This window comes from Salarias fasciatus, chromosome 4 (genome assembly GCF_902148845.1).
Source record: "Salarias fasciatus chromosome 4, fSalaFa1.1, whole genome shotgun sequence".
Taxonomy (NCBI): Eukaryota; Metazoa; Chordata; class Actinopteri; order Blenniiformes; family Blenniidae; genus Salarias; species Salarias fasciatus.
Window position 1 is genome coordinate 7,943,186 of NC_043748.1, and position 21,820 is coordinate 7,965,005.

Below are 21,820 nucleotides of genomic sequence, written 5' to 3' on the forward strand. Positions count from 1 at the left end.
AAGGCCCAATTGGTGTTTGAACCCATGTGAAGCAACCATCATTCCACTCCATTGTGCTTCTACACATAATCTGCAGTTCAGAAAGACACACATCCTTCTGATTCTCTCTCTTAATTCATTTAGATTGTGACATGATGCCTATCTGCAATCACTTTATGTAGATAAATGGTGCAGTGTTATCTTGTCTAGTTAGATATTAAACAATAACCATCACAGATCCACTTATAGTTGTTTTGTCCACCCTGCATTTATCCATTCAGCTTCAGGTCACTGGTGTGCTGGATGTATTTTCCAGCCATGGTGCTATACAGGTTATACCAGTCGGACACACGTCCATGAGGGCTATCGCACACAGCTACAGGTTATCTAAAGACACCAGATAACGTCAACTGCAGAGTTGTTCAGAAAATCCTCATGCAAACGTTAAATCCCACAACACCTGAAGTCATAAAGGGAATATTTCACTATAAGGCCGCTGTACAAATCACTACACCACATTGGAGGTATTTTATATTATGTTGGTTTCAATAACTGTTCCTATAAGGTTTCACAGTTCAGTACAATTATAAAGTTGGGTGTGAGTGTATGTGACGTGACTACATCTGTTTAGTTTCCCTTTCCCTTCTCAAGAACAGCTACACAGAACGTTACTTTTGCATCTTTCGAAATTACTCTATGGAGGTAAGATATGTAGATTCATGAAGCAAAGAAGGAATTATTAATTCAAGGGGGGGGGGGGCACTGTAACAGACATCAAATTAATTATGCTTGCTTGTTTTACAAAACCACAGTGGCTTTACAAAATCAGAATTACATTTGTTCTTTCAGATGTGGCAGAGAGCCGGCTCTGCCTCTCATCCCATCCCCCATCACGGAGAACAAAGACCAGGTGATTCCTATCACCTGATTGATGCTCCTGGCCAGGTGGGTGGAGGGAAGACCTGCTTCACAGCCTTCCTGCTTGGAGCAGGAGACAGGCCAGGGGAGGACACAACTCTCTGGTAATGATCACAGAAGTTGTTCTTCCCTGGGTTTAACCGGTGCGAAAGAACCCTTCGAACTGGATGGACTGCTGGTAAGCTGCGGAACGGTGGCCCTTTCCACATCTCCACTGACTTCAGGGAGAAGTGTTTGCGTGCAGGAGCACCTGCGTTTAACCAGCTGCAAAGGACTTTAAGTTTAACATTTTCTTTTCATTGAAGTCATTAAAGTGCTAAGTTTGTTGTTCACTACGTTAAAGTAAGAATTAATATTTTATTTATTAAGGTGGTAAGGTTTAACATAAAATCCACTGAAAAGGAACCTTAAGATAAGCAGTTAGGAAAGGGATTTGATTTATTTTTGTGCTCATTTGCCACCTGTGCTTGAGCTGTTAAATAAGTTTAATACTTTAAAACTGAGAAACTACCTTCGTTAATACTGAGAATCTGCCTTTCTTAAAAGCACTTGGTCCTTTATGGCCAGTTCATTATTAGTTCTTTTGTAAGAGAATCTACAAGTAATTGGCATACTTTGTTTCCTTAAGGTTTTTCCACCTGAGGGCCTCCCAACTATGGGTTGTCTAACAACTTAAAGAGAAGCCCAAAGCAATTAAGAACCCACTAAAGGGTTAAAGAAAACTAAGGGATCTAAAGGGCTAAGGAAGTAAAGAAAACTAAAGGAATCTGGAAAAAAAACACCGAATTGTTGGCAATAAAAGAGTTGAAAGAAAACCTGGACTGGTTCTTGAGTGAAACCCTGCACAACATCTTTTCGAAGGGAATGCTCCGTGTCAAGTCCGGAGCTGCGCACAAACACAGACGACTTGACAACATTACCAGAACTGTAAAATAACATGGGAAGGACTGGTTAGTGGCTGGGAATTGTAGAAATGCAGAATTATTTGATATCAGGATGATAAAGAGCATATTATTTATTCTTTGATCATGCTTTTGGAAACACATGTATAAGGTTTATTGCTGCTGTTCAGCGGTGTCTTCAGGGTGGAATATGGCTTTAATGAAAGGGCGATATGCCGTATCTGTGAAAGACTATTGTTTCATTCCACATCCTGCAGGGTGACCTTCATCTTATAATGAGCTGTTCTTCTCCACAACTCTCACATGACCCTGACTCATGAGAGCCTGGGTTTTTATTCGAGTCACAAAGGCAGAGGGAGGAAAAAGCTTGTTGTGCTTCAAAATATCCAACAGGGGGCGGTATAACCCAGCCTGTGTCTCTCACCACTGTTTTTTTTTTTTTGGTCTCCACTTGTCACGTGGCTGCTGAGGTAGAAGAAGTCACCTCAGCTGTCTCGTGGTAACACTAATCAGGGGTGTTTCTGAATCTCCAGTTTGGTTTTTCTGTTTCATTTGGTACAGGCACATTGCCATGGCAACCTGGAAACCAGGGAAACTGGCTGTGAGATTCAATAGCCTGGCACGCCAGACTGTCTCTCCATGCTCAGGGATACATGTGTTTAACACATAGAAGTCAGTCTGGCATGCCAAGCTAGAGACTCAAAGGTATACAAGTTATAGCTACTAAAGAAGAAAATATAAAAAAATATAAAGACTGAGGCGTGACTCAGTTTTTTTAAATATTGTAAAAAACAAATCACAATAACAAATGTAATGAACACCTTCTGAATTGTTATTATAAAAAAGAAAACATTAGAAAAGTGTGTTTTCCTGGTCTGGCCCATTTTCCCTGAGTTGAAATCAGAAGTAATGAGAAAAATGACTTCCTGATGTAACGTTTTTTGCATCTGATGATTAAACGGTTTTGCTTGAGGTAAGTTTACTGTCGCTTCAGCGTGTCTCACTGCCAGCTCCTGTCCCAGACTGATGCCTTCAACAGCTCAAATTTTCCTTTTTCCTTTTCAGTGTGTTTCAAGATGTCCATGATGCCGTTTCTGATTTGTTGTTTGGACATTCTGACTTTTGAAAAAATTGTTAAAGTACTTTTGTGGGTTTTCTTGAATTCATTTGTCATGAACACAGATGAATCACCGTTTGTCCTCGGATAGATGTTTCACCAGGGGAAGAATATATTTAGTCTTCTGCGGATCATTCTGATTCAGCATTATGTGTCAGTAAATGCTTGATAAATACATTTTTTTTAATAGAACTGTCGAACAAATCTTATTGTAACATTCATGTCATCAATTATTCTTCTCTTTTCATATTTGTGAAACTGAAAAGTTAAAAGTCCTCCTATATGCCAATAGATCTTGTACACCACTGACCCCGCTTCGGGACGGACTAGTTGTGGTTTTGACCCTTGCGGAAGATTTGTCTTCTGACCTAAATTTGACCCCATCACTTGGTCTGGATGGTCAAATGTATGTTTCAATAGAATTTTGATGCTTGTAAAACAACACAGATTTGTTGGAATTTGTCTGGAAGGTCAATAAACAGCAGGTTACAGGTAAACAGTGATTCCTGGAAGAGAAAGAAAGGGGAAACTATTCCTGCTTTCTGTGAGTCAACAGAGGAGCTGAACTTTACCTCCATACTGAGCTGTAAATCACTGAGTCGTCGTCATTATGAGAGTCCACCTGCTGCACCCTGCAGCTGATTCTGCTGATGAGCATTTTTAATGCTACATAAGTAACTGTTGAATACAAAGTGGAACCATCGGTAAAAGAAACTCACATGAGAGATTTATTATCAGTATTAAGGTCAATATCTGCATCGATGGCTTCTCTCTCACTCAATAGTGTAACCTCTGGGCCATCACTGATCTGTAATGGAGCCATGAAGCATTCAACAGGAAACACCATTCAGGATATATTATACCATCATCACCTTGTGAGAAGTCTCTTAAATGTTTTTCAGACTTTTTTCCAGGTACTATCGTACTGAATATTTTCAAACCAGGTCTAATTCTTTACTGGCGGTGTGCATGGCTGCTGCAGGACTGATGCTTTAACAGCCATCTACAAGGAGACTATATTGATTAGTTTCTCATAAATATGTCACAAAGTCTTCAACTGAATATTTTCACTGTCCTAAGTGGAGATTTAACACTTCACCATTTGAGCCTGTACTGTTTCCACCGGCCATCACAACAGAGACTGAATAAAGAGGATGTTTCACTTTGTCACAAACACAAATCTACAGTCAGTGTTTATTCTGCTTTTTTTTTTTTTTACTGGGTCAACAAGATAAGTCATTGCAACTTGCCAGTGATTACACTGATATACAAGATTCGAACCCACATCCCCCACACTCAAGGTTGAAACTAAACTTGATGCTTCGTTTGGTTACACTGGAAAATAAAATCTTAACAGGGAAGCAACAAATAAGGGGAGATTGAGTAAATATCTGTAGTTCGGTGTGGTTTGGACTATTTCAGCATTTAATTGATATAAATACAGACACCTGCAGAAGTGCACATTTACTGAAAATTTATTTCTAACATTTCATATTATCTATTATTTCATTCATCTGTTGCAATTGTGTGCCCATTACATGCAATATTTCATGTATTGTGTTGGCACTGACAGAAAACCAAAGCAGTGTGTTTTAAGCACAGACCAAGAAAGTGTGTGTAGCACATTTAGAACTGTACTTTGAAAGTTTTCTTGTCTTGTCCTTATTTACACATGAATCTGATCAGAGACAGTCATTAATCTCAGACATTTCCTGAACACTGCATCATATACATCCTTTGCTGCATGTTGGCAGTGATGTAGAGAGTAAACAAGAAGTAATTAACTGGTGATCCCTCCAGTTCTCAGGCTCTTGAAAATTTAGTGTAGATCGCAAAAATAGAGCAGTGAATGGATTTACACTTTACTGAAGACACTTTATAATTGAAAAATTATCCATAGAAGAACTCAATCACTTATCAAAATAACATCAAATGAAAAAGATGGAATGAAAGACAGCTGCTAAGTGATGAATGTAAAAGGCAACAACAGTTACACATGGCATGGCAACAGTGAAACACCTGCTTGACAAAAACTACCTGTTGTATTAAGGCAAGTAAAGTTAAATTTAGATGCAGTTTGATCAAGATATACACAACATTTTTTACCTGAGTGAATTAGTTTTTTTTTTTTTCAAAGTCACATTATGAATAACAAAAGTAAAGTGCAAGAAAAAAGTCTTCAACTAAGCAGAGACTTTGTGCATGTTGATTAAGAAATACAAAATAACACAAAACAAGATCTGAAACACCACAGAAAAGTTCACATTGCTTTTTGTTTTGAAAGTATTGAAAGGTATTCAGTGAAAAGGCACGTCTCTTCTTCATGAACATATAGAAATACGGATTGTCAGGACTGTTACTTCAGGCCATAAACTTCACCTGAAGTGATTGATTTTAATCCACAAAAAGCAAAACAACTAATGGGATCTTCATTGTCGATGTCCACGCTTGTTCTTGAAGTCCACAATGAACTTCCAGGCTTCCACGTAATGTGCCAGGCTGATCTCCTTTGGGAAATGCTCTTCCACTTCTGGAGGAACATCCATGTCTTTGCACTCCATGTAAGCCATCAAGGTGTCTTTCAAGCTTTAGGAGATAAAACACAAATGGTTTTTAAAATTGAAACTCTGATTTACAAAAACAATATTTCAGTAACAGTAATGTTTTTGTAATTGACTACTATGTAGTTGGAATAATGTTTGGAGCTCATAATTATCAGTTTAAAATGGGACTGATTTTTCAAGTCAAATCAAATCAAGATAATTTTCACAAAACAATATTTTGACAACACCATTGCCTCCAAAAATAGTGAGCTACATGAGCAGATATTAGATTTTCTTGAGCACAAGAAATGTGACTTTGAAGTTGGGAAAGAACAACATCCACTGCTTCTGAGATCTAAAATGAAAAATATATGCTACGACTTGCAAACTTTAACAGTCTACCGCCAGTGAGTATATAAGATGGACAGAGCATTCGTGACATCATCCGTTTCCTGTTTCTAATATCTGAAAATGAAGCCAGCTTGGAGGCGGACATGTTGGGTTTTTGGAGCCAGACAAAAAAGACAGCGAGGGGGCGGGGCTTGAGAGCAACATGGGGCGAGATTGACTGAGCCCAGGACTGTGGCGTTGTGTGATAATGTGATGGTCTGCTGTAAACTGGTTCCATAGTGTTTGCATATCATTAACTTGTCAATAACTGTTTACAGCGTTCATGCGTGTGACCGGGACCAGCCTGACAGTCCATTACCGCGCTCACGTTGTCCACGGACTGAAGGACACAGGTCCACAAGCAACGCTGGGAAAGTGTTCTTCACATCCGCCAGCAGTACCATGCCGCTGTCCAGACCGGGTCGGGGGTATGCAGATAGTGTATAGATGTTTTTGAACACACTATCTGAGACTCGTTTAATACTTTGTGGAGAAGCCTTTGTTTGCAATGACTGCTTCCAGACGCTTGTTGTATGTATGAACTAATCGCCCACACTGCTCAGGTGTGATTTTTGCCCATTCCTCCGCACAGATTGTCTTCAAATCCTGAATATTCTTTGGTGCCCTCTGGTGAACCCTTATCTTTAGTTCTTTCCACAAATGTTCGATCGGATTTAAGTCAGGTGATTGACTGGGCCATTCTAACACATTGATTTTCTTTTTTTAAACCATTCGAGAGTCAACTTTGCCGTGTGCTTCGGATCGTTGTCCTGTTGAAAGGTCCAGCCCCGTCTCATCTTCATCATCCTGGTGGATGGCAGGAGGTTCATCTCAAGAATTTGCCGATAGATGTTTCCATTCATTGCTCCTTCAATTATATGAAGTCTGCCAGTACCACGAGATGAGAAACAACCCCATGCCATGATGTTTCCACCACCAAACTTCACTGTTGGTATAGTGTTATTTGGGTGATGTGCAGTGCCATTTCTCCTCCAAACATGGTGTGTAGTATGACAGCCAAAAAGTTCAATTTTGGTCTCATCTGACCAGACAACATTCTCCCAGTATTCCACAGGCTTATCCAGATGCTGTTTAGCAAACTTTAGACGAGCTTCAACATGCCTTTTTTTGAGGAACGGAGTCTTGCGGGCTGAGCGTCCATAGAGGCCATGGCGGTGGAGTGCATTGCCTATCGTTTTCTCTGTAACACTTGTACCTGCTGCCTCCATGTCTTGCTGGAGTGCTTTCCGGGTGGTCCTTGGCTCTTTGAGAACTCTTCTGACCATCTTTCTGACTCCCTGGTCAGAAATCTTGCGAGGAGCTCCTGTGCGCGGCCTGTTGATGATAAGGTGATGCTTCTTCCACTTGCGGATAATGGCCCCAACGGTGCTTACTGGAATACTCAGATTCTTTGAGATAAGTCTGTAACCAGTTCCATTCTGATGCTGAGCAACAATCAGGCTGCGAAGGTCTTGAGAGAGCTCCTTGCTTTTACCCATCATGAGATGTGTCTGAATGTTGTGATTTCTTTTCATGTGTGGATTATTTGAGTTAATACCAGTGTCTGGAAGAAATGTCACATGAATTGCATCTTTGGAAATAAATGTAATGACAAAACAGTTAATGCGTTCAATACTTATTTCCCCCATTGTATATCTTTCCTTTTAATGTTTATGTACTGTATATTGTAGCGACCGTGAGGGGGTTGCTAGGGGGCGATAGAGGGCCGCTGCCCTGCTGACTGTGTTGGAGCTGCAAAGGCTCATGGGAGGCGGGATCATTTGGGCCAGTTCGGGCCGTGTTATGTGTGTTTTATGTGTTTATTTGTGTTCATTTAGTATGGGAGTGTTATGTTTATTGTTGTTGTGCTGTTGCCACCGTTTTGTGTTCCTTTTATTTTTATTATGTGTGCACTGTGGGTCGGGGAGACCTCTCGGGGAGGGACCTGGCCTGCGCGCCACTGGGGAGATGCACACAGAGATAGTTGTTCTCACAATAAACTCTGTTGCCTGTTAAACTAAAGAGCAAACTGAGTCTCCATCTCTGCCGCTCATCGAGATCGCCACAATATTTTTAACCCAGTGGTATTTAATGCTGGATCTGCCTGTCTTGTCTTTTCAGTATTTATTTATGTAAGCTACTGAACACATGAATTTCCCTCTGGTTTAATAAAGTTCCTATCTAACTAGCGCGCAGTATCTTGGCTCTCTTTGGAGATTCACAGGCTTGAGGGTTCATGGAGAGAACCACCCGCTGGGCCACCTCTAGGCCCTGCCAGCCGCCACAAGAGGTGCTTCTCTCCGGCCGCCCAGCAAGGCCGGCCGGCGCTAACGGTGCTTTCCCCCCGGTCGCTTGCGGTGGTTCTCCCTGGCCCCAGGCACGACCAGCGGCAGAGTTTACCCCCACCTGGGCATCTCTGTGGATGCCTGTGAATTTATGAGCAGAGCTGTGACACTGCCGGCTCGGCTGTGGTTAGCCGAGAGAAGCCCTGAGCCTGAGGCTGGTTAAAAGAGGGACAAAGCAGCTGGATCCGGGCTCTGTGATGACCGCCGGCTGTCTGGGCTCTGAGGGCCTCTCTGGCCTGCTGCTGGCCTTCTCAAGGGTTAGAGGTCATATATGCATGATCACTATCACCATCACTATCACCATCGTATTTGAATGATCACGTTGATCTTTAAACACTCTTCACATACTCGGTTACCTTGTCTTCTTGTGGTGGTTAGAATAATGGTGATCTGTAGTAGCCCTCTCTTGATGCACGCCCCGAGTTTACTACTAGTTACTACTAGCTATATTCTCAAAAAAAAAAAAAAAAGGTTTGTGGTGTCCTTGCATTTCCTTCCTTCTCGACACCTTTTATTTTTGTGGCCTGGTCTGTTCACTACTATGGTTCGTCAGGGGGAAAAAAAAAGAAAAAAAGTATATGTGTGTGTGTGTGTGTGTGTGTGTGTGTGTGTGTGTGTATATGTATGGTTCTGTCAGTTTTTGTGTTGGTTGTCGACTCTGTTTTGGAGTTGTCTTGCTTGGGGGTTTGGGATTGTTCTTGGTTGTGTGTGGTGCGTCGACAACACTGTTTTGCATTGTGAATTTGTACATAGGTTGTACATAGGTTACAAAAAAGAGCATTAAGAATTATGTATAAAGAGGATTATAGAGCACATACCAATAGACTTTTTATGTTGTCGGGTTTGCTAAAATGAACAGACTTAATTGAGCTGAGAACACTTCTGGTGCTGTTCAGAGCAAAAGTTAGAGTTCTACCAGAACAGCTTCAATATATATTTGACATTAGATCAGAGAGTGGAAATCATAGGAGACCATATGATTTCAAACACCAGTTTGCTCGGACAACGTTAAGGCAGATGTGTATTTCTGTTGCAGGTACAAAGCTATGGAATGCACAAAACACAGAGTTAAAGGATTGTACAGTCATGTTTCAGTTTAAGAAAAAGTTTAAAGAAGAAAAAATCAAAAATTATGAATTGGATGATTGAGGTAGGGAGTAGTAGTTTTGTTTGTTTTTTGTTTTTTTTGTTTTTGTTTTTTGTTGTTTGGTTTTGTTGTATGTTTTTTGTTGTTGGTTTTTTGCATGCATGTATGTTCTGTAGTGGTTAAGCGAGAATCCAAATACATGGTCTAAGTGCTGGTTGCCCTGGGAAAATGAGTTGCAGTGAAGGGGCAGACGTATATAAGACTTGTCTTCTGTCTGCTCCTTTTCATTTTCATTTCACATGATAACACATGAAGATTAAGAGATGTGTAGAAAAATTATGTATCATGAATGAAATGGAATAAAAAATAAACAATAAAACAATAAAAAAATAAACAATATATTTTCAGATGAATCACCTGATTTCTCTTCCAGACCATGAAATGCAATGAAAAAAAAACTACTCTGAGCTGTAGAAACTCAGCGTATCCAGTTTTATTGATGTGAATTTTAGTCTCTGGAGTCACAGCCTTTATGGAGCCATGCCCTGGTGGACTGTCGTATTGCAGGTTTTTGACACTTCCGGGTGAGCTTCTTTTTTTTTTTTTGGAGCCACATGCTTCGTCCACACTGTCAATGGTTACCACTCAGGATGAGGAATTTATAATTTATCATCTCTGGATCTTTTAAAATCTCTTGGCAGCGCTAGTTTCTACAATTCCTTTGTCTCAGGTCTCAGGTTCAAACCATTAATATATTTGAAGCACTAATTTTACCTCCAGGCAGGCCTGTAGGTTTCAGGTGCCTTTGGATTTTTCAGCACGAGCACCAGGAATTCATGCATCTCCAGAAGGAAAACATCAGCTCTGTTCTTCGAGAAAAATCCTGCCAACAGCCTGCGTTTTTCTTCACCGAGAGGCTGTTTGTACTCTTTTGAATCTGGAAATGGATCCTGAGAAAGACAGAAATATCTTGAATCAGCATAAAGACGTTATGTATATAGTTCCGACTGTGATAACTAATCACAGTGCCATGCCTTACCTTTTTGAGCTGGAGCATATTTTCTGATTTGAGCGAGGCCAGCAGCTGCCACAGTGCCACACAGTGCTTCAGACAACACACACTCAATGCCTGCAGGGCAAAAATGAAGCAAAAACACGATTCTTTGTGTGTCCAGCACATAAACTAATTAAGTCCTTGTTGATTAAAATTAAAAAACTCAGATTTCAACATGATAGCACATATGTCAGATGACACAAAAGTAGCACTGAATATTTTTGTAACCAGAGAAAACATTCTGGTTGTTCTGTGGAAACGAGCAAACTTGCAGAAAGATAATATAACCAGTATCTCAGATAGGTCAACCTTGAGGACGTGCTGAGCCATTTGGTTTCCCATCTGCAGAACCTCCTCCAGGTAGCAAGACAGCTGCATGTGCGGCTCTCCCCCAGTCATTGCGAGGAAACCGAGGGCCACTTCCAGCGTGTGCAAGGCCTCACACACATCACTGTAGGAGCGCAGATCTCCAGCCACAGCAACCAGGGTGAGAGCCTGAAGAGGTTCCTGTTGGTGTGAAGAGGAATATCTTCAGCAACATGAACCCGGGTGATAAGGAAATGACTTTTCTTTGCATCAAAACCTACTTGTTGGATTTTGGTTTTTACATCCTTAAGGATGATCTCATAGTTGCGATCATGTCTGTTGACCAGCGTTGGAATTCCCTGTGGTACAAAGACATGAGCATGAGCGAAATAGTGTCTTCACATTTTTTCTCCAAATGTTCAGGCAAAGCAACGAGTGTCTTAGTTGTGCTTTTCATTGTGCTCACGTTTAGAGTGATGAAAGGTTTGCCCTGCAGGAAGCGGGAAATGATCTGCTGTTGGATTTTGGGCAAGTTGTACTCATGGATGGTTTCCTGACCCCTCTCGATGCTGTACTGGGTGTTGGCCAGAATCAGTGGCATCACGTCTCTTTCCATCTCATAATGAATCACATGCAGGTCAGTCAGATCTGCAGGGCTCACTTTGTAGCTGGGAGAGGCATAAAAACACACAAACACATAATTGTTCCTGTGTTTAAGGATATATATCTTCCAGGATTGTGATGTTTAAATTTTATGTTTTCATAATTTTCATTATCTTTAAAAAAAATTCTGCATTTATGTGAGGAAGTCACACACTGTGTTCATGCATTAGAAAGTGAATAATGAGGCAAGAGCTCCCCCACCTGGTTTCTTCTCCAGTGTTCTTGTCAACGCAGTAGATAAGATTGTTGTGCAATGCAATCAGGTAGCTGACGAGAGCTGTGGAGCAGAGGCCTGGGCCTCGTCTTCGCGGTAGCAGCACTCTGAAGTCACTTTTGACATCCAGGTCCTTCTGGCAGAACTCAGCTGGGATCTTAATCTCACCTGAACACGATTTTAATCCAGTGTCAGATGAAGGAGTTGCACAACATGAGTGTAACAGAAAAGGAGAAAGTCTGGATGGATAGTGTGTGTATTTACCGTTGGTTTCCAGAGAAACTCTGAGCTGGTTCCAGGTTGTCAGGAAGATTCGGATGCGTTTCTCATACCAGGCTTTCAGCGAAACTGCACACAAACACATTGTTTCAAAGGTGCTGATGCCAAACAGGGACAGTGGCCATCATGTGTGGAAGAGATTTTCCTGTTTTACATGTTACAATACCTGCTTTTCGACTGTGTAGAAATTCTTCGATGGAGTTAAACGTCACTTTGGTGTTTTGAAACTTCTTAACCAGATCCCTCTGGAGTGTGAGGATATCAGGAAGGTGTTTCACCAGGCACACCTCAGCTTCCTGCAAATAAAACCAGTATGTAAAGTTCCTTGGTTAATGTTCCTTAATTGTTAAAGCATGACAAAAAATGTCCAGATTTTATAAGAATGGTTGTTGTGTTATTATGGTCATCATTTCATATCAGCATATTTGCAACAGTTTCAACCTAATTTCAAGTCAGAAATCTTCTTCTGGAAAAGCCACATAAAAGAATGACACCGTACACAGAGTGTCTTACCAATAACTTCTCAAACTATTCTGCCAGGTCTCTAAAGGTGGATTTACACACTCAGCTGCAGTTTTCTTACCTTATGCAGGAACCTCCAGAGAACAGGCAGTGTGTCTTTGCCATCATTCTGCTCAACAATGTGGGTGAGGCTCAGCAGAGACACCTTCTCTCTGCAGGTCCACACAGCAGACCCGTGGATCACAGAGTTTGGGGGGAGTGAGGCCAAGAACAGACGAGGATCGCCAAATATTAGCTTCATGATCGGATTGGCAGAGATGCGGGAGTCTGCCCGAATAAATGCGTTCACTTCCTTTAGCCGTCGGTCCAAGTGCTGTGGGACAGAATCAGAACTTAAACCATTACCATCCTGCTATGAGGCAAAAGCACTTGTCACTACTTTCAATAATCTCATCCTGTTCAGGGTTGTGGGGTGCTGGAGTCAATCCCTGTTACTTTTGAGTGAGGGCAGAATACACCCTGGACAGATCACTGATCCATCAGACGATCACTCACTCATATTAACAGTTTGGGGTAATTTAGTGTCGCCAATTAACCTTGCATGTTTTTCTCTGTGGGAGAAAACTCATGCACAAACAAGCAAACGCCACACAAACAATGTTGGATTCCCACTAATTAGATTTAAAATCACAACCTTCTTGATTTGAACCAACAGCACAAACTACTCTGTCAACGTTCAGCACCTAGATCGCAGTAAACTGGTTTATTTGCTCCATAAAAGCCTTTTTTACCTTTAGGTGTGGGGCGATGGTGCTGCTCATTTCCACCTCCCACCCATTTCTAGCCTCTTTGGTGGACAGGACATCATTGTAAGGAACAGGCCCTGAAAAGAAAACCAAGTTTGTGTTTAGCAGTGGAAGAAAAACAGTGTACTTGGAGCTAAACGTATGATAAACAGAATGATCTGAGCAGTGTTAGACAAAATGTTTGTCTTTTCTCACAAAGGTCAAAAATGAGATAATTTGAACCCTTCATTCATTGTTAGAAGGAATCACTGAACGTAAGTTCATTATAAATGATTGAACATAAATTGCGTTCCAAAATGAAATAATTGATGAACTGAAGCAAACATAAAATACTGAAGGGTTAGAATATGGCCCAGAAGCAGAAAAAACAGCAAGATGAGGTCAGATAAAGTTTACTTTTGGTTTGGAAGGATTCCCTTTCTTCAAAAAAAAGACACAGCACAGTCACACAGCAGCGGTATAGATTTTATTTCTTACATTTTTGCTGCTGTTGGGGTTCCAGTAGGCTGTTGATGAGCAGGTGAACAACACTGATCGTATCATCAGTTCCTTTACCCAGAGACCTGATGAGATGTTTCATGTCTTCTCTCAGGTGTGCGAGCAGGAACGCTCCAGTGTCGCCGACTGGAGGCTTGATGATAGCAGAGATAGACTGAAATCATAGAAATAGCACTTGACTGATATACCGCCACTTCTGAATGACTCTATAGTATTAATAAGTATGAATAAGACAGTGAAAACCATTACTTGGTGTAATGAAACTACCTGTGGGTGACTGTAGGCCCCAAGCAGCATTGCCATGTGAGTGATCATGCGGATAATGGTGAAAGGAACAGGTGAAATGCTCTTGGTGTCCAGCATGTCTGGATTCTGTCTGCGTCTGGGGTCACCAAGGACGTGGCCTGTCTGAGTGCGGTCACCTCTGTCAGAAAACATTGGACAAATTGGTGGAAACCGAAAATCTACACTGATTGTTGAAATATTATCTGTCATCTTCATTTTTTAAACCACTTACTGAATTTGCACATGCTGAAATCCTTGCAAAGCAGCGTGGTTGAGTCCTCCAATCGGAACGCCACAATCTAAGCAAGTGCTTGTTTCCGTAGGCCGTCCACACTAGGAAAAGGCAGAAGAAAGCAAGAAAATGTAAACTAAAGGAAGAACACCTCAAACTCATCACAAACTCATATAATTATTCATGAATAAGACAGAACATACCTCGCCAATGGTACATGGGTGACCATTTTGGCACTCTGTGGTAACAATAAAGAAACATTTCATGTGTAACTGTTCTGCCTGCTTCAAAACATATAAATAATAAAGTCGAGATGCAGGAGTTTCATGTGATGAATACTCACTGTACCACTGCACTGGTCCTAAAGCCTGGTGAGCCACTGCCAACATGTCTTCTGGCATTGTGGGCAAGAAGGCTCCCTAAAGCAACAGACCGAGAAATTCAATTTCACTTTAAATAACATCCTAATTGTCATCACTGAAAGCAGCTAGAATACATACCTGCATGTTGGCCGGTGTTTTTGCAAGCTGCAGCAGAGGACCTAAGATCCCCTGGTTTGCACATACCAGGACAGCAGCCAAGTGGACAGTTAAGTCCACTGACACACAGTCAGCACTGGAGGCTCCAGGAGGAAGAACCAGCGGCCCGAGTTGGTTGGTCACCAGACACTGAGCAAAGGTCTTTGCTTCATTGCTGGCAAGGATTTTTGATGTCTGGATGTAAGTCTGCAGGGCGTCCACTTGCTGTCGGTACAAACATTAAAATATGTTATTGGCATGCTGAAGACTGATTTAAGTTACTGTGAGCTCTCCCAGTCTGTATGCAGCTCAGATGGCATTGATTGGCTGGTGGCTTGTACAATGGCTTTGATTGCTCCACCTTGTCTGCACCTGCTCCAAAATCTGACTGAACGCGAGTCACATCATGCCCTCCAGCCCCCCGACTGTCAACCCACGACTGCAGTGTTACGTAGCTTCAATGCCAATGTGTTTCAGTGACAGAAAGAAGCTCCCGACATTGTTCCAGTGAATGTCAATCTTCAGAGGATAGTGCCATCTTGCAAGACATTAGTTGTATTTATTTACAGAATTCTACAAGAATTAAGTGGAGATTTTTGGTGTTTTTGGTGATGGTGAGGAAAACTGTAAGGTCCTATAGCGAGTCCTCTGAGCTTTGTAAAATTCATTCATTTGTTTGCCTTGTTCTTAGGAAACAGGACAAATCTCTTGGCCTGGACCAATAACATCCAACTATTATGTTGCAGCTTTGATCACACTCAGGTTGTACCACAGTATCCTAACTGAGCACTCAAAAATGGCCAAATAGTGTGTGAAGGTGTTTGTGTTCAACATTATCACCATCAATACCATGACAGCTGAACTTTGACTGGTTAAGTTCCATTACAGAAGGGTTTTCAGTGTTACTAATTGCTATTGCCAGATCCATTAATAATGGAAAATAATAAAATATAAAACTCTAGTCATTGCCAAAAATGTACATATACAGCACACGAGATAGATTATCATAAAGTTACTAAGTTTAAAACAACAAGTGATTTACAAGACAGCAGACAAAATTGGTTTACTTGATAAGAGAATATGGACAGTTGTTTATACCCCAATGATTGTTATTCACGTGGAAGCTCAACAGGACTTAAGTTAATCACCGACCTCAGGTTTAGGATGGAAGCTGGTATTAATGTCCCTGTAGAGAGTGGTGACTTCTCTGTAGAGTGCCAACAAGAGGTAAATGGTTTTCCACTGTGGTGAGCATCCGCAACCCTTTGTAATAAAAACAATGATTATAAAAACATATATTCAACTAAAATCCTGAGCTGATACCGCATTACAATAAACAAAAGGCGTCACTTTACCTCACAAGCCTCATCCAGTTCATCTGTTGTTCCTTCCATAAATCCCTTTCCAACAGCATCTCTGATCGTTTTGTAATCTTCCCCACAAACAAGATACTGGTCAACAGGGACAGCCTCTTCATTCTGGGTGATGTGCAAAAAGAATTTGTTTTATGAATATAATGCTTTAGGTTAATAAACAATTTAATCCTGTCATCCATGCTGAAATCCAAACTGTTGACAACTGAACCTTTTGCAGAATTTCTTCAGGGAAGAGCCAGCGCATCTCCTCCACCTTGAGGAGTTTTAGGACAAACTCCACTCCATGTTGGCTGCAAATCTTTCGGATCAAATAGACCCGATACCAGTCGTTTCCACTCCTTCTGCACAAGTTCACCACACTGGTCATGAAGGCTGTGGTTCCACTTTCAATCTTGGACCCTGAAGAAAAAAAAACACCTTATTCAGCAAATACAACCTGAAAACCTAAAATAGGTTCAATATAAGGAAATTATACAACTTTGAGATTAAATTACAAACCTGGAGCTCTCATTTCTTCCACAAAGAGACCTGCATACAGATCTAGATCCATCCGGACTCTGGTGACCTGCTGGAAGAACTCCACAGTTGCTGCTTCAGGAGACTGTGACTGCAAGAACTCAGTCAGAAAATGACTTTCTTCTTGAAAGTATGCCTGCTGGTCTGCAGCGGATCTGAACATGGAACACGGTCTCTCAAACATGGAGTCCTAAAGTGTGAAAGAAATGTGAAAGAAAATGATTGAAACAAGCCCCATTGTTTGGAACACACTGTTAATTGACAACTGCTGCATCTGAATGCATGTTTACCTCCAGACAGTTGATGTACAAGCAGTACAGCTCCAGTTTGTCGGTATTTTCTAAGATGTTGCTCTGCTCAACTGTCATCAGATGCTGCTGCAAGTAGTCTTTAACTTCATCGAAGCTTTAAACAAAACAAAAACAAACAAACAAAAAAAACAATTAAATTAAAATAGAAACAGGATTAGTCCAAAAAGGTTCATTGGTCTTCCAAGTTATAATCCAAAACAAAGGTTCTTTTCCAAAGACCAGAGTGGTATTTTGTTGTTTACCTGACGGTTTCGGCAGCCGTCAGGAAAACAACAAAATACCACTCTGGTCTTTGGAAAAGAACCTTTGTTTTGGATAGAAACAGGATTGAAGTGAATAGTGTCTTAAGCACCTCTTGAACCACATGGTGTCTCCTCAGCATCTTACCTGTACTTCAGGAGGAGTTTCAGCACCACTGACCGGATGACTGGATTTTTATCCACAGAGTCATCAAAAGGAGAGAGTGCCTTTGTCAAAACTTGTCGATTTGCTAAAACAAAAGAAAAAAATGGAATGGATTTCAGATCACAGCTGTTACAACGAAACCCGTGAATGAGGAGGGAGAGAAGTGTGCAGTACCTCGAAGAATGGGAACAGGACTGGCCTCTGTCATCAGAAAGGACAGCAGATGGAAAATGACTTGTGAGCAGGGTGGAGAGTTATCTTTGAAACACACCGTGGACACCAGGTCGATGAAGAAAGCATTGCACCGCTTCCTGAACTGAGCATGCAGGTTGACTGATTTCCTAAGCAAAGCAAGAGTTTCAGGTCAAACACATGTTCGTTGAGGATTAGAGATCACTTTTGGTCCTTATGACAAATGGAAAAGACAGACATCAGTTTATTCTGCTCAAATACACATACAGTTACCAACCTTGTTTCTTCTGTCGGGACCAAAGGAAAATCATCATCGACCTGCAGCATGCAGGAGGGACAGAACATCTGACCAGGTCCCAGCCACTGTTTGATGCAGTCCACACAGAAGATGTGTTCACATGGCAGGCAGAGTGGATCTTTGGGGTCTCCCATACAGACTGGGCACTGTGTGAGACCGAACCTGAACACAATTAAGACAATGCAAATTAAAACTGGGTGGAAACCAGAGTACCATTAGAACAGGTACACACAGGGAGAACATGATGACTCCATACACAAAGTAAAAAATCCAAAGCTAAATTTTACAAAGTCAAAGATATTTTAAGACAAATAACCTGGTGCGGCAGAAGTCATGTATGAGAGATAAAGCATCAATTGAAAATTACTGTGATTGAATTTTTACCTGAAGATGCGCTGAACAACTTCATCTTTGCACTTTTTGAGCAAATGAATCACCGCCTCAAAAGACTGCTGAGTTTTCAGATCTGAATTTTCTTCTAGTACCTTGATCGAAGATGAAAGGGAATACAATTTTTTTTTAATTAAAAGAGAATATTTTGCAATTATTATAATAGCAGCTTGAAGCTAATTAGTGGTAGTCTGACAATTGTGTCTTTACAAAGAACCAGGACAAACCTTTCCAAGCCGTCGTGTGCTCTCCAAAACTATAGGCGCCAGCTTCATTTCCAACTCCTCGATCCCCAGCAACATGTGCTCCACATAGAGGGAGAGAGAATAAATCCGATTCCACCCTGCTCTGTGATCAAAACACACAAAAATCATTTATCACCTTTCTACTTACAAACTTAAAACAGTCAATCTCATATTAATCTAGGAGAACTTGACTTACTGGACTCGGCTTGCAAGCATCTTGCTCTTCTCTCCGTAATGTCTCATGCTGTCCTCAGAGCAAACCAAATCAATCGGCACTTGGAGCTTTTTCACGTCCCTCAGCCAGGCCAGTCTCTGAGCATCAGTGTCCAAAACTCTGGGCTCCAAATGCTCCACACATGCAAAGGCAGCGTACACATCATGTACCTGAAAGATGAGAACAGCACATCACTGGCCTCAAAAGAGCAACATGAACACCAAAACACCAGTGTGAACTGACTGCATGAGTGACACCAAGTGGTTCCATAAGTGGAAAAAAGTAGAAATACAATATCAAGAATGAAGTGAAAATGGCTTCCCTGCTTTATACTCCACCATAAATATCGATTTCGTATGCAATTACATAAACTAAAAAAATTCAAAACCCCTATGGTTTTTTTTTTGTCTTGAGTGGCCATAATAAATACCGTTCCGTAAAGTTCAAACAGCCTAAATGAAATTTATAAAAGCAAAATATATATTATTTAGTCTTACAAGTTCAATCCCATCTCTGTCAAGATTCCTCAGGTCGTGGGTCACTTGGGGCTTGATGCAGATCATTCTGGAGAGATTCTGCAGGCGGATCTTGAACTTGTGATAAGCAGCATGGACCCATGGAAGAGATACCACTGCTTCCTCTTGATGCACTTTCATCTCATTGACGCAGCAATTCAGGGCATTACAAAGAAGCTAGAAAAGCAGGCGACTGGCATTAATATGAGCTTATACACAGAGAGATGCAGCTTCAATAAAGAGCTTCAGTGTTGATCTCAAAACAACCTGTCGATCTTCCTGACAAGAGACGGTCATTGTCATACAGATGAAGTCCTGAAGGTAGCGGTGGAAAAACTCCATCTGCATGTCTGGATCTGCTTCTGTTATGTATCGACCCAGTGGCGTTTTCCAAAAGAACTCATCAAACTGCTGCTGTGTGTGCCCTAGGAGAGGTACAAGGTCAAAATTCAATTTTAAAGAATAAATGTACATTAGTAAAGCAGCATGCACATAAAGGGGAATACCTGAAATGCAATTACCTTCATTTTGAAGTGCGTGAACCCAGAGTTCTTCCAAGAAATCCTTGATCCTCCAACTGAAGGGCATGCTGCAGCTCATGTTCCTGTCTTGAGCGATGGAGTTTTGTACAAGAATTGTTCTCGTCTCAGAGCTGTCACGGATTGTAAAAAAGCATAAAAAAACCCCATTAATTTCATGAAAATGGCATTCCTAATCATCAATGAAGTTTATAAATTAACATTTCTTACTTTCGATCGATTGTTCGGTGTGACATTTCCAGCAGTTTATCATTGGCAAAAATATCCAGCCACAGCTTTTTGACAGTTTCACCACTGTTTCTATCAAGCAGAATATCCATGTTTCGGTCTCTGTCAATGACTGAAACAAGATGTGCCAAGAGAGGAGAAACAGCAGCCTGAACACGCTTCCATAAGGTGTGCCTGTTGTGAACAATATAAAGGCAAAAAATGTTAACGTCTGCAACAACATTATGAACACACAGAGGCAATCTTGTATGGAAAATGAGGTACTCACCTGAATGTGCCTCCTTCTTGCAAAGCATCAATGTTTGAGGCCTCTTTGAGGACCCAATTGCTCTTGACAGATGAGAAGGTGTTGCCATCTTGAGTCGCCAACAATGAGTGAAGGCGGCTCTTGACAGTCTCCAGAAATTTCCCTAAAAAAAAAAAAAGAACGAGCATTGTAACTGCCGTTTACTGCGTTAAAGCAGGACCCTTATTATATAAAGATCATTTGATTCGGAAAATGCAAATGAAGTTCAAATGTCATGAAGCCCATCTTTTATCCGGAATAGAAAAAGACCAACATGTTGATTGTTGAAATTAGGAGATTTCACAATTTCGTGGTTGGCATCACTCGACGAATTGCGACATTTGGAAAATAATTTCAGGAAAAAAAAGTTCAGTCAATGCAATTGGTACCTTTCATTTCATCTTCTTCACTGAGGAGAGCCAGAAGAATCTCAACCCTTTCAGTACTGCGACTGCCACTTTCCACATTGTCCCTCAACATGCTCACTGCGCTCTGCACACAGCTTCGCAGCAGTGCTGTGGTGTCCACAACACTGTCCCCGTCCTACCAAAGAAAGACAATTTGGTTAATAACTGTTTCAGAAGAAAACTATCACAAAAAAGCATCACTGGTGATTAAAATTTGTGTTGAGCTGAAAGAAACCAACACATGCAATACATGTGTCTGTTGATATACAATCTTATTATATTCCCAACGAGTGTTTTTGACCACAAACAACATGTGAATTATTCTCACATTTTCATCTGATGCTGTTTCTTCCAGCTCTGTCGTCTCAGAGTACATGTCATCAACCTCCATGGCTGCAAAAAAGTTTCATAATTTAAGACAATGTAAAATATTAGAGTTAAAAAGTGCAAAAAAATAACATTCAATGAATTGCTTTATGTCTAAGTTACCTTCCTGCTGCATCATCTTTTTTTCAAACATCTGACTGATTGTCATGCTTTGCAAGGTTTTGATGTCGGAAAGAATGTCTTTTGACCGTCTCAAATCATCAATGTGAACTGATCTCCAAGGACCTGTGAATATGTTAACATATATCAGATACATGCTTGTCAAATTAGGTATGAAAAAAAAGAGCAAAAATTGAGAAGCCATTTTACCGCCATGAAAGCCAATGTAAGTGGTCCCCCCTTCCATTCTTGGCAGTCTGGTGATGAAGTAGACAAACACATTGCATCCGGTCCTTTCCTGAGTAATTTTGCTGATTTCGTTGATTGAGGAATACCTGGAAAAGAACAATAAACTGAACTTAGTAAAACTGCAATGGAGGGCAAGATGGAAAAAGCCATTTAAGAAATGCTGGACGTACTTTGCAGATGCAATGAGATTGACACTGTGAGCGGCTTCATCGTAATCACACTGAATGATGAGGGTCTTGTTGCATGATTCGGGAGTTTTGCTTCCATTTTCAGCAGTGAGAAAGTTTCTGCAAAAATAATAATAATAATAATAATAATAATCACACACCAATCTTTTCTTCTTATTTTCATCTGGTTTTTTTTTCTTAACATGCAAGTCATCAGAAATCAGATTGTGTAAAATAATGCCAGGACATCAACAAACCTGATCTTCTTCAAAAATGAGTGCTCTGTGTCAAACTGCTGGAGTGAAAGAAGCTCAACACTGTGCAACATCTCCTTCAGTGGTTCCAAGTCAAAAGTTGTCAACAGTCTGGAGAATGTTGTCACCTTTTGTGTGTAAATG

At 41.0% G+C, this 21,820-nt stretch overlaps 1 protein-coding gene and 1 long non-coding RNA gene across 5 annotated transcripts in view; one reads left to right on the top strand and one right to left on the bottom strand.

The window, feature by feature from the left end:
- LOC115386506 (E3 ubiquitin-protein ligase rnf213-alpha-like) overlaps positions 1–21,820 on the bottom strand; it is a 109,788-nt gene that overhangs the window by 43,069 nt on the left and 44,899 nt on the right. For 3 of the 4 annotated variants that reach the window (XM_030088836.1, XM_030088837.1, XM_030088835.1), the window contains exons 29-67: positions 21,680–21,804; positions 21,426–21,542; positions 21,217–21,341; positions 21,010–21,132; positions 20,849–20,913; positions 20,503–20,656; positions 20,096–20,237; positions 19,810–20,001; positions 19,582–19,712; positions 19,328–19,485; positions 19,043–19,237; positions 18,528–18,715; positions 18,314–18,434; positions 18,081–18,181; positions 17,676–17,858; positions 17,381–17,547; positions 17,189–17,291; positions 16,781–16,895; positions 16,473–16,680; positions 16,183–16,373; positions 15,954–16,076; positions 15,751–15,861; positions 14,581–14,823; positions 14,424–14,499; positions 14,284–14,318; positions 14,081–14,181; positions 13,831–13,987; positions 13,543–13,717; positions 13,051–13,142; positions 12,381–12,632; positions 11,964–12,093; positions 11,783–11,866; positions 11,506–11,686; positions 11,108–11,309; positions 10,923–11,000; positions 10,645–10,842; positions 10,321–10,410; positions 10,056–10,231; positions 4,097–5,502 (exon numbers count right to left, since the gene is read on the bottom strand). The exons of the other annotated variant lie outside the window; for it this stretch is intronic. In XM_030088836.1, coding sequence (XP_029944696.1) covers positions 5,346–5,502; positions 10,056–10,231; positions 10,321–10,410; positions 10,645–10,842; positions 10,923–11,000; positions 11,108–11,309; positions 11,506–11,686; positions 11,783–11,866; positions 11,964–12,093; positions 12,381–12,632; positions 13,051–13,142; positions 13,543–13,717; positions 13,831–13,987; positions 14,081–14,181; positions 14,284–14,318; positions 14,424–14,499; positions 14,581–14,823; positions 15,751–15,861; positions 15,954–16,076; positions 16,183–16,373; positions 16,473–16,680; positions 16,781–16,895; positions 17,189–17,291; positions 17,381–17,547; positions 17,676–17,858; positions 18,081–18,181; positions 18,314–18,434; positions 18,528–18,715; positions 19,043–19,237; positions 19,328–19,485; positions 19,582–19,712; positions 19,810–20,001; positions 20,096–20,237; positions 20,503–20,656; positions 20,849–20,913; positions 21,010–21,132; positions 21,217–21,341; positions 21,426–21,542; positions 21,680–21,804 — 5,565 coding nt within the window. In that variant the 3' untranslated portion in view covers positions 4,097–5,345. Of the gene's footprint in view, positions 1–4,096; positions 5,503–10,055; positions 10,232–10,320; positions 10,411–10,644; positions 10,843–10,922; positions 11,001–11,107; positions 11,310–11,505; positions 11,687–11,782; positions 11,867–11,963; positions 12,094–12,380; positions 12,633–13,050; positions 13,143–13,542; positions 13,718–13,830; positions 13,988–14,080; positions 14,182–14,283; positions 14,319–14,423; positions 14,500–14,580; positions 14,824–15,750; positions 15,862–15,953; positions 16,077–16,182; positions 16,374–16,472; positions 16,681–16,780; positions 16,896–17,188; positions 17,292–17,380; positions 17,548–17,675; positions 17,859–18,080; positions 18,182–18,313; positions 18,435–18,527; positions 18,716–19,042; positions 19,238–19,327; positions 19,486–19,581; positions 19,713–19,809; positions 20,002–20,095; positions 20,238–20,502; positions 20,657–20,848; positions 20,914–21,009; positions 21,133–21,216; positions 21,342–21,425; positions 21,543–21,679; positions 21,805–21,820 lie in introns of those variants that run through there. 4 annotated transcript variants of the gene reach the window in all.
- LOC115386511 (uncharacterized) lies at positions 635–1,633 on the top strand. The gene is made up of 3 exons (XR_003931306.1): positions 635–681; positions 829–1,075; positions 1,526–1,633. It is a non-coding gene; the product is annotated as an uncharacterized LOC115386511 (long non-coding RNA).